General features: G+C 37.8%; 1 protein-coding gene across 5 annotated transcripts in view; it reads left to right on the top strand.

The window, feature by feature from the left end:
• Nucleotides 1–14,306, top strand: part of NNT (nicotinamide nucleotide transhydrogenase) — a 94,301-nt gene that overhangs the window by 59,089 nt on the left and 20,906 nt on the right. For all 5 annotated transcript variants that reach the window (XM_072824670.1, XM_072824673.1, XM_072824669.1 and 2 more), the window contains 3 exons: nt 2,129–2,308; nt 9,510–9,669; nt 12,055–12,136. In XM_072824670.1, the coding sequence (XP_072680771.1) occupies nt 2,129–2,308; nt 9,510–9,669; nt 12,055–12,136 (422 nt within the window). The remainder of the gene's footprint in view (nt 1–2,128; nt 2,309–9,509; nt 9,670–12,054; nt 12,137–14,306) is intronic.

Here is a 14,306-nt window from a genome sequence, read left to right as displayed (position 1 = left end):
TTGTGTGACATCTTTTTGCTCTGGGTCTTTTCACTGGTGTTGGTGAATAGGAATTTTAAAAAGCCAAGTGTTTCAGTTCTGTTCATTAGGTGCCTATTTATTTATTTATTTTAAAGATTTTATTTATTAGTGAGAGACAGAGAGAGAGAGAGAGAGGCAGAAACAGGCAGAGGGAGAAGCAGGCTCCACAAAGGGAGCCCGATGTGGGACTTGATCCCAGGACTCCGGGATCACAACCTGAGCTGAAGGCAGACGCTCAACCGCTGAGATACCCAGGTGTCCCTAGGTGCCTACCTATTGTGACAAGGCCCACAAAATAGTACTTTGGGTTTTATGCAATAAGCGTAAGATACTCCCTGCCCATTAGCTGTGCTCACATTTATTGGAAGCTATGTTACCAAGTTAAAGAATTACATAAAATGAGATGCAGTTAATAAACCCTGAAAATTCAGTGGGGGAGTTCAGCAAAGCCCTTCATGATAGGTTTGGTCCTCTTCTCCCTCTCTAATTTTTACATTTAGTAATTTGATACATACAGTATTCTCAGTTGTCTATATGCTACAATGGAGCATTTTATCATATCAGTGTATTATTCCTTTGCAGAACAACTCTGTTATTCACTGATGCCTTCATGTTTGTCTAGTCTGGAGTCTACATTGTAGACAAGGTTTATGTTTTAGGTTTTTAAAATAATTTATAGTGCTTAGCACAAAATTAGACATACAGTAATTGCTTATCAAACACATGATGGCTGCTTGATTCAAGATTTACAGTGTTAAACATAATACTTATTTTTATGTAATCCTGAGAGGCCTGATTTTGACAGAGAAACTTTAAAAAACTGAGAAGTAGGGGTGCCTGGGTGGCTCAGTCAGGTAAGTATCTGATTCTTGATCTCAGCTTAGGTCTTGATCTCAGGGTTGTAAGTTCAAGCCTCGTGTTGGGCTCCATCCTGAGCATGGAGCCTACTTAAACAAAAGAGAAGTCTGAAAAGTAACTTAAAATTCTTTTTATGAATACTGACAGTACAATGTTTTTCTGACTTGTATTGCACTGATTTTTATTTTAAATGAAAAAAAAATGATTTTGGCATTTTTTTATCCAGTAAAGCAGAAGAGATTAAAAAAAAAGTCTCAAAACCAACAGCATAGGAACGTAAAACTTTAAGAATTACTATTTTTGAGAAGAGGTGAATTTGATATTTAAAGGTACTTTATGCTTATATGAGAATGAGTAAGATAAAATACATTGTGGATTATTTTAACTGCTTTTGACTTAAGAGGCACATGAATACATTCACATCTTAAACTCAAAATATGTATGTGGAATAAAAAGCAAAAGTCTTTCTCCCCATCATTCTATGTTTGTGTTTAGGGTTGCACCATGTTTATTGATTTGGGGTTGCACTAGAGAGACTTTCGATTCTGTTGTATTCCTCCAAAGAATTTTGAACATTATTTTTTATTTATTTTTTTTTGTAGGCAGCTAACTTGGCTGCATTCAGATTTTAAATCTGGTGCCCTTATGGTGGGGGCAGCTGAAATCTATTATTTATCCTTAAGAAGATTGCTCGGAGTCTGCCCACATATGCATAGTTAAAGAGCCAGAAATTTGGGCAGAATTCATACATAGATTTTGGGGCTCCTTCTCCATAGCCTGCTCCTCGGCAGTTTCTCTTCTCACTTTCCAACTGCGGTAGTAATCCTAAATCCTACCCTTGGATCTTCAAATAGCAAAGCTATGGACTTATATTTCTATTTTAGCTGTTTCTTTTGGCAGCACCAGGGGCCTGCCTTAGGTTAACGCTGTAAAAACTGGGAGATTTGCTCAGTGCTGTTACTTTTTTTCGAGCACAGACCCCTCTCTAGTTTCTGTCTGCTTTTCATCACTGCCTCTTAGGGATTTAGGGCCATTTCTGAGGGTGGCAGGGGGAGTGGTTCAGTGTTTACACCTGTTATATCTGTGGGAGACTTGATCAGCTAGGAGGCACTTCATCATTACCAGCAGTGGAGCTTCAAGGTAAATATATTAATTGGAAAACCAGAATGGTTAAGATCCAAGATGTCTAGTTTCAGAAGTTTTATTTTTAATTTATTAATTTTGATTTCTGCTTTGGATTTCATCCTAGGGTGTGACTTTAACAGCTGCCATCGGGGGTGCCGACATGCCCGTGGTCATCACTGTGCTGAACAGTTACTCAGGCTGGGCTCTGTGTGCCGAGGGCTTCCTGCTTAACAACAACCTGCTGACCATCGTTGGGGCGCTCATAGGCTCCTCGGGTGCCATCCTGTCCTACATCATGTGTGTGGTAAGAAACAGGTGTTGGAACAAAGAGGAAATGGTGTTCTGAAAAGAAGGATGTTTATTTTATTTGCAGTAAAAACGACTATGTCAGTTCTTTTTCTTCAGTAGAAATCTCAGTGTTTCATTTGAATACATTTTCAAGATGGCTTTTTAAGTACCCAAATGTAGATAATCAGGAAAGTTAAATACAAGGATAAAAAACCTGCCTCCCTCCGTCTGGAGATAGGCACTACAGATTTTGGTTTCTTTCTTTCTGTTTCTTTCTGTATTACACATCTGTGTATTTACTTGTCTGATTATACTATATATTGTTTTACATTTTATTCTTTTAATCTTACTATATTCTTGTCATTTTCTTGTTCAAAATGCTTTTTAAATACTATTTTAAGGGACTTCATATGAATCCATCATATGGATATATAAAATGTACTTAATATTTCTCTAATGTGATACTTTTTATGTTTGAATTTTTAATTTTTCTTTGTACATAAGTACATCTTTGGCACTTCTGATTTTTGTCTTTGGATCGATTCCTTGAAGTGAAAGAAGTATGCTCATTTTTATCAGCTCTTTCTACTTATTACCGTGTTGTTTCCGGAGAACTTGCTCCAATTTACACTCCCACTGGTCATCTGTGAGGGTCCCTCTCTTGAAGTTTTGTGGTCAGCATGCTCTTTTTTAAAAAAGAAAAGAAAATTAAGAAAACAAATATTTCCTAGCTTTCTTTTTGTTTCTAATTCTCTTCTGGATGGCAAGAAGATATCTTGCAAATAATTAAAGGTTTGACTAGGAAACTTTTTCAAATGGTAGATACCACTTTTTTTCTTTTCTTTTTTTTTTTTTTTAAGATTTTATTTATTTATTCATGAGAGACACAGAGAGAGGCAGAAACATAGGCAGAGGGAGAAGCAGGCTCCTTGCAGGAAGGCTGATGTGGGACTTGATCCCAGACCCTGGGATCACGCCCTGAGCCAAAAGCAGGCACTCAATCGCTGAGCCACCCAGGCGTCCCAATTTTTTTGTTTTCATTACAGTATGGTTGACATACAGTGTTCTACTTATTTGGGGTGTATAATATAGTGATTCAAAAATTCTGTACATTACTTAGTGCTCATCATAAGTGCCCATCACCTATTTTCCCCACCTCCTTGCCCACCTCCCCCTCAGGTAACCATCAGTTGGTTCTCTGTAATTAAGGGTCTTTTTCTTGGTTTGTGTCATCTTTTTTTCCTTTGTTTGTTTTGGTACTTAAATTCCACATGTGAATGGAATCATACGGTATTTCTCTTTTTCTGACTGACTGACTTCACTTAGCATCTAAAAATGAACCGTTAACCCTTAGTTTGGCTTTGCTTCATATGGTGAATTTGAATGACCAGCAGGGGGCAGCAAATTTTCATTATTACTTAAACTTGTGGTTGGTCAGAACTTGGATTTTAAAATTAAATGGGAGGATTTGAATTTTACCAAAGCCAGTGGCATTCTGATATGGGGGAGAGGTGAGGAGGACCTGTGTCTAGTTCTCAGAGTGTCATCATGGTGCCTTCTTGTCTTTGTTTTTTTCCTAAATGGTTTTACTTAGGTTCTTAAATGTGTCAGCAGTATATTCCAGATTTGTGGGTTTTTTATTTCCTTTCCCTCCCTTTCTTCATCTTATTTCTTTTATTATTGGTTATAGCAACTACAGAAACTTACAGTAGCAGTTCTGTGACAGAAATTAGAATAAGGTAGTAAGAGGCACTTGTTGAAGATACTTTTTTCTCTGTGCACCTCTGTAACTATATCATCTTTCTCATATTTTTTCTTTCATATTTCTTATATATGTTTTCTGTATTTTTTTTTCTTTCTGTTTCCATCACCTCAGGCATGCCATTTCCTGGCAGCATACCACAGATACTTTGTATTCCTATAGTCTATAATATCTTTTTATAGCTGCCTGTGACCATAAGGGTCACTCTGGTTCAGACACTCTGTTTATAATAGCAACCTGTATTAATTTAGATTCAAAGACAGTTGAAACTTTAATTTTCAAAAAAAAAAAATTCAATTACCAAAAGAAAAGATGTTTAATGTGGGGAAATTTGGAACAAAGTAGAAAAGGATAAATCATTTGAAATGCCATTACCACTTAACTTTTAAAATTTAATATTCTGATTCTGGTCTTTTTCATAAGAATATGTTCAGATACATTCTGCGTTGCTTAATTATCTCACTGGTACTTTTTTTTTCTTCAGTGTGCCTCCTTTTGCATTTTGATTATTTCTTTAGGTAACATTTTTATAAGTACAATTACTTGGCCAAAGGGACTAAGAGCTTTTTGTTGGCTGTCCGTATCGATGAACTGAATTCTGCAAAGGACTCTCCAGGCTAGGCTCTCACCAGTGGTGTGTGGGATGCTTGTTTTACTGTATATTTTCTGTTCCTACATCTTATTACAGAACAAAAAAGGAACAACAAAAACAAGATTACTGTATTTTTCAATTTTGAAGATAGAAATTTTCTTTCCTTCTAAATTGTCCTGATTTCTGACTTTTCACATTAATCTTCATTGATTCTTGGCTTGTGCTTGTTTATTACAAGAAATTGTTTCTTCAGGGCTGGTGTTTTAGCAGCTCAGAGTGGTTCATAATAATAGTAGAAATAAAACAGCTGCTTGTAATTGGGCATAGTAGTAGGCATGAACATACTGTAGGCATTAACGCTCAGCGCTTTACAAATATTAGTTCATTTAACCCCACACTAATTCTGGGAGTAGGAAATATTCTCATTTTACAGGAAGGTATGTATTTTTTCTGTTATGTTTTTATTTATTTTTATTTTTTCACTTAAATTCAATTTGTCAAGGAAGATACTTTAAGATCCCGTTGATTACTTGCCTTTGTGTTTATGGAGGCTGACCGAGCACCTAGCCCACTCATATGAATATAATAATTGCTAAGTGAACATTAGATGAATATTTTGTTGGTTGCTCATTTCATATTTTGGAATCCTCTCTGGATGGGTTATGGTAACAAATGTACTACCATATATCAATATCTTGTTATTATTACTAGTGTGTTTAGCTTTGTTATTTTATTACTTATTGAGGAAACATGCAAATCCAAACCAGAACAGAGTGGTTTTATTATGTGAGAGGCAGTGGAATGCTCCCTGAGTGGCTAATTGGTAATCCCTAAAATTGAATTTTTGTTCTGACAAAGAATTCTTTTGGGTGTCTTCTGAGCCACATGTTTGGTTATACAATATTCAATATTAAACCAAAAAATGTCGATAGTGTCCAGGCAACCAACTCAAATGAATGATTCACTTTATGTCCACATGTCTTACAGGCATTAACCTCTTCGTGATTTTACAGTCCATTTACTTGAGATAGTGTCCAAATTGCCTGGGAAATAGAGGCCTTGCAAAAATGGAACAGCATTTTCAGACCAAATTTTTGCAGTTTGTTACTTGTTTCCAAATGAAAATAGAACAGAATGAAGTGGATCAAAGCCAAACCAAAAATAATTTTTTTTTGCTTTGCAGTCAATTTTTCAGCACCCACAAAGCATTGAAATGAGAGATGGTAGTAAATGGAGTATATATTATTATTGCTTTGGTTTTGTCTATTTTATGAGCTTTCCTTTGTTTTCAGATTTTTTTTCTTAGAGTTTGCTAGGAATTATATGAATTAAGGCTCTCTTTAATGTAGCATACAATTTTCATTATTGGGCTTAATAACTTAAAAGGAACAGTCTTGGACAGTGTTGTGAATACTTTGTCTTAGAAGCTGGGAACTCCTCAATCTGTGGATCAGTGGTCACAGGATAGTCTCATTAATCACTTAAGCAAGCAAAAAAAAAAAAAAAAAAAAAGAAGAAGAAGAAGAAGAACAGAACAAAGATCTAAATAAACCCTAAACATTTGTTGAAAATATGATGTTGCAATGGTAAATTCAGAGATGAAAAATAATTTCATTTTTAAGAGACCACATGGAATCAGCTTAATGGTGATATAATTGTGGATATGTGTTCAACAAGTTGACTTTGATTGTTAAACTACTGTGTGGTTCCCTTTTTTTCTCCCAAAAATGCCATTAGATAGTGGGTAAACATTAATTAAATGTTCTCAAAAATTCTTTTCTTCTCCATTCAGTTTTACAGGGAGAGAAGAATGGTTCCTTTTATTTTTATTTATTTATTTAAAAGTTTTTATTTAAATTCTGGTTAGTTAACATACAGTGTAATATTGGTTTCAGGAGTAGAGTTTAGTGATTCATCACTTATATACAAAACCCAGTGCTCATTGTAAGTGCCCTCCTTAATCCCCGTCGCCCATCTAGTCCATCCCCTGCCCATCTCCCTCCATGAAACCTGTTTGTTCTTTACAGTTATGAGTCTGTTATGGTGTGCACCTCGTTCTCTTTTTTTCTTCCCTTCCCCTATGTTCATGTTTTGTTTCTTAAATTCCATATATGAGTGAAATCATATGGTATTTGTCTTTCTCTGACTTACTTCCTTTAGCACTATACTTTCCAGCTCCATCTATGTTGTTGCAAATGGCAAGATTTCGTTCTTTTTGATGGTTAAGTAGTATTCCATTATGTATATGTACCATAACTTTATCCATTCATCTGTTGATGAACATTTGGGCACTTTCCATAGTTTGGCTATTATGAATAATGCTGCTATAACATTGGAGGGGGCCAGTGCCCCTTTGAATCTCTAGTTTTGTGTAGCATGGTTCCTTTTAAGCCAAGTTGGAATAAAGTGGTCATATCTTTGTATATCTGCCCCTCTACATCATGTTGCTCTGTCATCTATCCTTTTGCAGGACTGTGTGATGTAGCCGCTTTGTTTGACTTTTTTAAAAGAAGTTATCTATGACAGAAATATGTCACTGTCTGAAATAGTCCTTTTAATTAGTTTTTAAGGCAAACATTTGGTAGAACATATTTCTAGTAATTTAATTTCAGAATCCTCTAATTCAAAACTAAAAGGATTTGTCAAAATCAACAAATATTGAGTGTTTGGAAGTCTCAGGTATGGCTCTTTGGATTTTCTGTAAGACTTGGGTTTTAAGTATAGGACATTGGGTTAAGAATTTAAATCTTGGGCAGCCCGGGTGGCTCAGTGGTTTAGTGCTGCCTTCAGCCCAGGGCCTGATCCTGGAGACCTGGGATCCAGTCTCATGTCGGGCTCCCTGCATGGAGCCTGCTTCTCCCTCTGCCTGTGTCTCTGCCTCTCTCTCTCTCTCTCTCTCTCTGTGTCTCTCATGAATAAATAAAATCTTTTTTAAAAAAAGAATTTAAGTCTTCATGTCAGATTGGGACTGTGTACCTAATTAAAAGCATTATTTGTTTTTCTCTGATCCTCTTATCTGTTCATAAATGTGTAAAGGTATTCTAAAGATACTTATTTTGGGGCAGCCCGGGTGGCTCAGCAGTTTAGCACCGCCTTCAGCCCAGGGCCTGATCCTGGAGACCCGGAATCAAGTCCCATGTCGGGCTCCCTGCATGGAGCCTGCTTCTCCCTCTGCCTGTGTCTCTGCCTCTCTCTCTCTCTCTCTCTCTCTCTCTGTGTCTCTCATGAATAAAAATAAATAAAATCTTAAAAAAAAAGATACTTATTTTGTATGTAATAATCTTAGACAAGTTTACTAGCGTTTAGGTTCTGTAAAATATGAATGCTATGTCAGAAATAAGTTTAAGTCAAAAGAACAATTTAAAAAATTCTGACAGCATTTTGATCCATCATCTTTAAGTTATTGATACGTTACCTTTAATCAAGTATGGCTCTTTGTTCATCTTCTCTGCTTCTTTTTCCTCCCTGCCTCTACCTCTGTCCACTTCAGCAAGTGTGTGTCCATGTCTCCATAATGGTAGCAGGCTGGCCGTCTTTGGATGAATGGTCATGAGTTTTTTTCCTCCCAACATGTTACTTATCATTGAAAATCTCCAGGTGCTTTTGTTCTTTAATAATAAAGCAGTGTCTTTTTTTTTTTAAAGTAATAGATTGACACATATCTTTTCCATGGTATAAACAATGGATCAATGATATGTTTATTATAGCTCTTAAAAGAGGATTTAATAATTTTTTGAAATTTTTTTCTGAAATGAGAAATCCAATTATCATGTAAAAATGTCTGCTTTGTTTAGGTACAGTGATTTGAATTCTTAAAAGCACTTGATTGCTCAAACCATCTATCTTCTTTTTTTTTTTTTTTAAAGATTTTATTTATTCATAGAGACACAGAGAGAGAATGAGAGGCAGAGACACAGGCAGAGGGAGAAGCAGGCTCCATGCAGAGAGCCCGACGTGGGACTCGATCCAGGGTCTCCAGGGTCACGCCCCAGGCTGCAGGCGACACTAAACTGCTGCGCCACCGGGGCTGCCCCCATCTAGCTTCTTGTCTTGTCTTTTACCACCACAGCTCCAGAGGTCTACAGATGAACTGTTCTAGACACCAGTGCGGCTATTGTCACATTTTTCAATTGTTGCATTTGTGTGGCACATTGTTGGATGATTGTAAATGAGCATGCCTTATTCTTATTTTTTTCCCCCAATTGTTTTTCCAGTTAAAAGGACGGGTATGAATTTTAATGAAACAGTGTCTCAACTTACTCATCTGCCCTTTTGGAAGTAAATATTTTAGGAGCCTGATAATGAACTCAGTTGCTTCTGTTACAGCTTCTGGGAGCTGTATGTAGTTGATTTGGAAAATAAGACCTTATCAACTTCACATTTCTCTTTTTCTTGACGACAGAGGGCAGCAGACTTCTGCTGTGGATCGCTCTCTAATTCCTTCTCTTTGCCTCTTGACAGCTTGTAGCCGGTAGCAAGATTCACCTGAGGGATCTGTAGTCACCTTATAAAATTTCTCATAGATACCATTCTCTTTTACTCTGGTGAAATACATGTAATTATGGAGGTAGAACTTGCTTAATCAGTACACAGACAGTAGTAATGGATTGGAATTTTTCATTCATTTCTTAATGTTATTGGTCATTTTCCATTAAATTATTTTTTAAAGTTTTTTTAAAAATTAACTTTTACTGAAAATATATCCATGTACAGTTGACTTTATAGATGTGATCCATGTGATTTGTTTTTTTTAGATAATCAGGTAAACCTCATAAAATGATTATGAATTTTATATACACAGGATTCATACCACTTTCAAAAAGTTATATGGATACTCTCACAGCTAATAATTTTGCTTTCTAGGCAATGAATCGCTCCCTGGCTAATGTGATTCTTGGAGGCTATGGCACCACTTCAACAGCTGGTGGAAAACCCATGGAAATTTCTGGCACACATACAGAAATCAACCTTGACAATGCAATTGACATGATTCGAGAAGCTAATAGCATTATTATTACTCCAGGTAAAAAAAAAAAAAACAAAAAACAAGAAAAGCAAATAACCTGTAATAGCTGTTGGAATTGGTTATTTTTTTTTAAATTAATTTATTAGAGACACAGAGAGAGAGAGAAAGAGAGGCAGAGACACAGGCAGAGGGAGAAGCAGGCTCCATGCAGGGAGCCTGACGTGGGACTCGATCCCAGGTCTCCAGGATCACACCCTGGGCTGAAGGTGGCGCTAAACCACTAAGCCACTGGGGCTGCCTGGAATTGGTTATGTTAATACAGTTTTTTATCATAGGGAAAAAGTTGAATTGGAGCTTACTCAGTTTTGGAAATATAATGGAAACATCGAAGCAACCCTGTGATTACCAACTAAAAAATGTTGAGCATCTTTGGCCTAGGTTAATATTTTCGGGACTTACATAGAGATCTTACAAATCAAGGTAGTCCAGCTCAAGCCATGTCTTCCTGTGATTCTGTATGTATGTTTTTGTCATGTTTGAGTCTTGCTTTTTTTTCTCCTTGATAGTTTTTGGAATTATTGTCAATATTAAATTAGATATAGTGTATGAAAGTATCTAGTTCACTCATTAGACTCACTCAGTAAATAGTAAATTTAATCTGTTTCTTTTCAAAAGTAAATATTTAAAAAATCATTGAGAGCCATGTGGTTTCCAATACGATGAGGTAACCTGCCTAGTAGAAAGGATTTGGCCTGGGAGTGACAACACCTCAGTTTTGTTCTGAATTTTGCCTCTTAACAATTGACGTGACAGTGACCAAGTCATTGACTCTCCCAGCCTCGATTCCCTGATTCTCTGAGGGTTAACTCAGTTTTCCTTTATTTTTTAATTTTTTCCTCTATCTTTCAAATTAAAAAAAATTTTTTTAATTTGAGTTCAATTTGCTAACATATAGCATATCACCCAGTGCTCATCCCGCCATCAGTTTTCCTTTAATCATACCACAGAATGCTCTGATATTACAGGTAATACGTTGCATTCAGTTTAAGATCCTAACTCTCTCATGCTACATAGGAGTTTTCTATAAAGGAAATCTATTGATTTGACATGTGAGTGGTTTGCTGGTTGCTGTATGCTGAGATGTAAATAGCTGACACCCATGGAATTGAATGTTCAAGTGCAAGCTTCCTCAACTGGGGCAGTATCTTTTTCTAGAGACATTTGAAGCATGTGGTTTTGGGTTTTTGTCTCACAGGCAGACATGCTGGTGTCCACTAGTGTGTGGGAGCAGACAAACCAAATATGTTATATTGCCTGGGATAGTCCTGCATCATGAACCTGTCCCCATGTGAGGTGGTTTAGAGAAACACGGCTGGAGTATAGGGGTAGACAGATGTAAAGGATATACTCTTTTCCCTTTAGGCATTTTCTATCTAGGGAAGAAGTCAGATCAATAAACAATGCAAGGTGGGTTATGATCAGGGCTAAATTGGACTGTGTAGACACACTTTGTTTTTAATCATGAGGAAGTGAAGAATGGTTGTCAGGAAGTGAGGGTTTGTTTTGGGCCTGGAGGATAGATGGTGTTGGGGGTGAAGGAAGGCGGGGGGAATAGCTTGGGCAGAGACTTGGCATTTAGAAAGCAGGGGGCAGAACAGCAGGGGAAGGTGTGACTGATTGTACAGGGGGGATGGATGGAAAGTAGGGTTTAAGGGAGAAGGAAGGGGACTGAAGTTTGTGGTCATACCTGTAATAACAGCAGAAATAGGGAGTGCTTCTAGTTCTTTTGGCAGAGGGGGAGATTTTTAAGTTCTTTTTTTTGGAGACATGAAGTTTGAGGTGGAAATGGGAGAGTGGACATGCCATCCTGGAGCTCAGACAACAGGCTGATATTGGACACAGATTGGGAGTCATCAGATGCTTGTTGAAGCCGGGGTACTGGCTGAGATTTTCCAAGGAGAGTGTGAGGGGCAAAACCAAGGCCCTGGGGAGTTTTGTTGTTTAAGGCAAACAGAAGGAGATGGATTCAAGGATGTGAAAGAAGAATAGTAACAAAGGTAGGAGGGGAACCAGGGAGCTGTAGTGTTATCAAAACCAAGTATGAAGATAGTTTGAAAACATTTACGTGAGCCACAACCACCCCCCCCCACTCCGAGTGTGTGTGCAGACACAATTGTGTGTGTGGTATGGTGTGTGTGGGGAGGGGCTGCCGAGCAGTAACAGACCATGCAGAAGATTGAGAAGGGACCATTAGAAGATGAATTTGAATATGAAATTTAGGCCAATATTTTAAGTTCAGAAGTTTGCTTTCATTTCTGGTCCTGTTAACAGATTGCCTTTTTTTGGGCATAAAAAGATGTTTTGATCAAGGCAGAAATTATTGTTCCTAAGATTTCAAAATAAAAGAATCACATTGTTCTGTGTCCTTAATATTCTTTGCAGGCTATGGTCTCTGTGCAGCCAAAGCGCAGTACCCCATCGCCGACTTGGTGAAGATGCTCTCCGAACAGGGCAAGAAAGTCAGGTCAGTGCTGGGGGTGTGAGGCTTGCAGTGTGTGTGTGTGTGTGTGTGTGTGTGTGTGTGTGTGTGTTTAAGAAAAGGAAAATTGAGGACTTGCGTTTAGATGACGTTCTTACGATGGAGTTTTACATATGGAATCACAAGTAAACCGAGTCATAAAAACCCTATTCTACCTTCAATCCTGTGACCTAGTTTTGCTGTCTCTCAGACCACAGAACCTAAATACAGGCTCATCTCAGAAAGAGAAACTTTATTATACTGGGTCTCAGGATTTTTACTAATGGGAACAAACAAAAGTCCTGTTTCTGGTTGGATTTGGGGGAGGAGGTCAAATAAAGCATTAGAAACCACATCAAGATATATCTTTTTGGTTTCTTGTGTTCATTCGGATTGAAGAAAAATATCTCAAATGAGAGGTCTTTTGAAGGGTGAGTGAGACCCAGTGGTGATCCTGTGCGCTGGTGAGTGTCTGACTGGGTTCACTTTCCTATTCTTCCATGAAAAAAACTGTTGCAGATGTTCTTTTCCTAACACCATACACTTTTTGAAATAAGAATTAGGGCAGTCGCCGTGCCTGCTGCCTGGCATTTGGGCACAGAACTGTGCTCTTGGGAGGATCTTGAGCTCAGGGGAGAAGTTGAGGACTCTGCATTTCCAGATTATTCCCCATGACTTTGGATGAAGGATTTGAGGAATGTAAAGATGGGGTCAGTGGTGACAGACCGTTGTAGTACTTTGCATCTGACCTGTGCACAGTCAGTGAAGGGACTGTCTGGAGTTATTCCCTGGGAGGATACCTGCTGCTTCTTTGCTAGAGAAGCTGGTTCTTTAGCACTTTCGTTGACATGGTACCACAAGTCAGAGAGACGTGCTAACTCTATTATTAAATAAAATTCGTTTGTTCACCAGAATGTTAATGTATGCTGACAGAAGTGTTAGTGTCTGTTAATGAAAATTCCTTTTTGACACCTATCTTGCATTTTTTCTGGGGCAGATAATAAGAAAATAAGCTCAACCATGTGCCCAGAATTAGAGTGTCTGTGCAAGACTGGGTGCAGAATCCTGCGTGTCCCAGCTATTAAGAGTGGTGAAGAGACTTCGATGATGAAATAAGTGCTTCTAACATCTTACTTTTTTATTTTAAAGATTTATTTATTTATTTGAGAGAGAGTGAGCACACGAATGGAAGGGACAGAGAGAGAGAGGGAGAGAGAATCTCAAGCTGACTTCATGCTGAGTGCAGAGCCTTGATGAGCCTTGATCTCATGAAGCTGAGGTCAGGGCCCTGAGATCACGACCTGAACTAAAACCAAGAGTCTGGTGCTTAGCTGACTATGCCCCCCTACCCCCACCCTGCGTGCCTCAAGTGGGTCTAACATTTTATTTTAGTAGCAGCTGCATTTTTTCTCTTCCGTCCTTTCTTCTCTCCCTCCTTCCCCACTCTGCCTTCTGCTATCCTTAGTGCATTTCAAAGACAGAGTCAAAATACTATTTTGTGGTAGGACCAGCTTTTCTGTGTTTCTATGTTTAGTGTAATCTTAGAAAATTGAAGATAGAAGATGAGAAAAATCACCAACTTCGGTTTTTGATTTTCACATACAAGGTCTCATTTCGGTCCCTAGTTCCTGTTTTCTTATCCAGTGTTAAATGGGCCTGCCCTTTTAACCACACACTTGCCACTTGAAGCATTTGCAGACCTACACAAGAATGTGTTAAATAATCTTTTATGATTTTCCTAAAAAGAAATTGTTTTTCTTTATTCAGTCCACATGTGAGAAGTCTAATGTATTAGTAATGCCTTCTATTATCACAAATATTTAGGACATGAGTGGCAATCTTAATGAAGTAGAGAAAGATGCCTTTCCTGTCCTAGTTATCCTTTGAGAAGGGGATGATTAATCTAACATACTTCTCTTATTACCCACTGATGAGCCCATGTTAACCCAACATTTTGGAAAATCAGATCAGGGTGAGGTGGATGCAATGTTGGGGAGCACCATGACTGTGGGGTAGCTTGATGGAAGCAGGATGTGAGGGGAAAGGAATAAGAGGGATGGCAAAAATGACCTGAAAGGAAAAGGGATGAGACAAATGAAATTGCAGTTTCTGACCTGATTAAGATTTCATTTTGATCATGAGGACATAATAACATAAATTGCTATTTTAGGATGAT

Source organism: Canis lupus, chromosome 4 (genome assembly GCF_048164855.1).
Source record: "Canis lupus baileyi chromosome 4, mCanLup2.hap1, whole genome shotgun sequence".
NCBI classification, from domain to species: Eukaryota; Metazoa; Chordata; class Mammalia; order Carnivora; family Canidae; genus Canis; species Canis lupus.
This window is presented reverse-complemented; position numbering and strand designations above follow the sequence as displayed.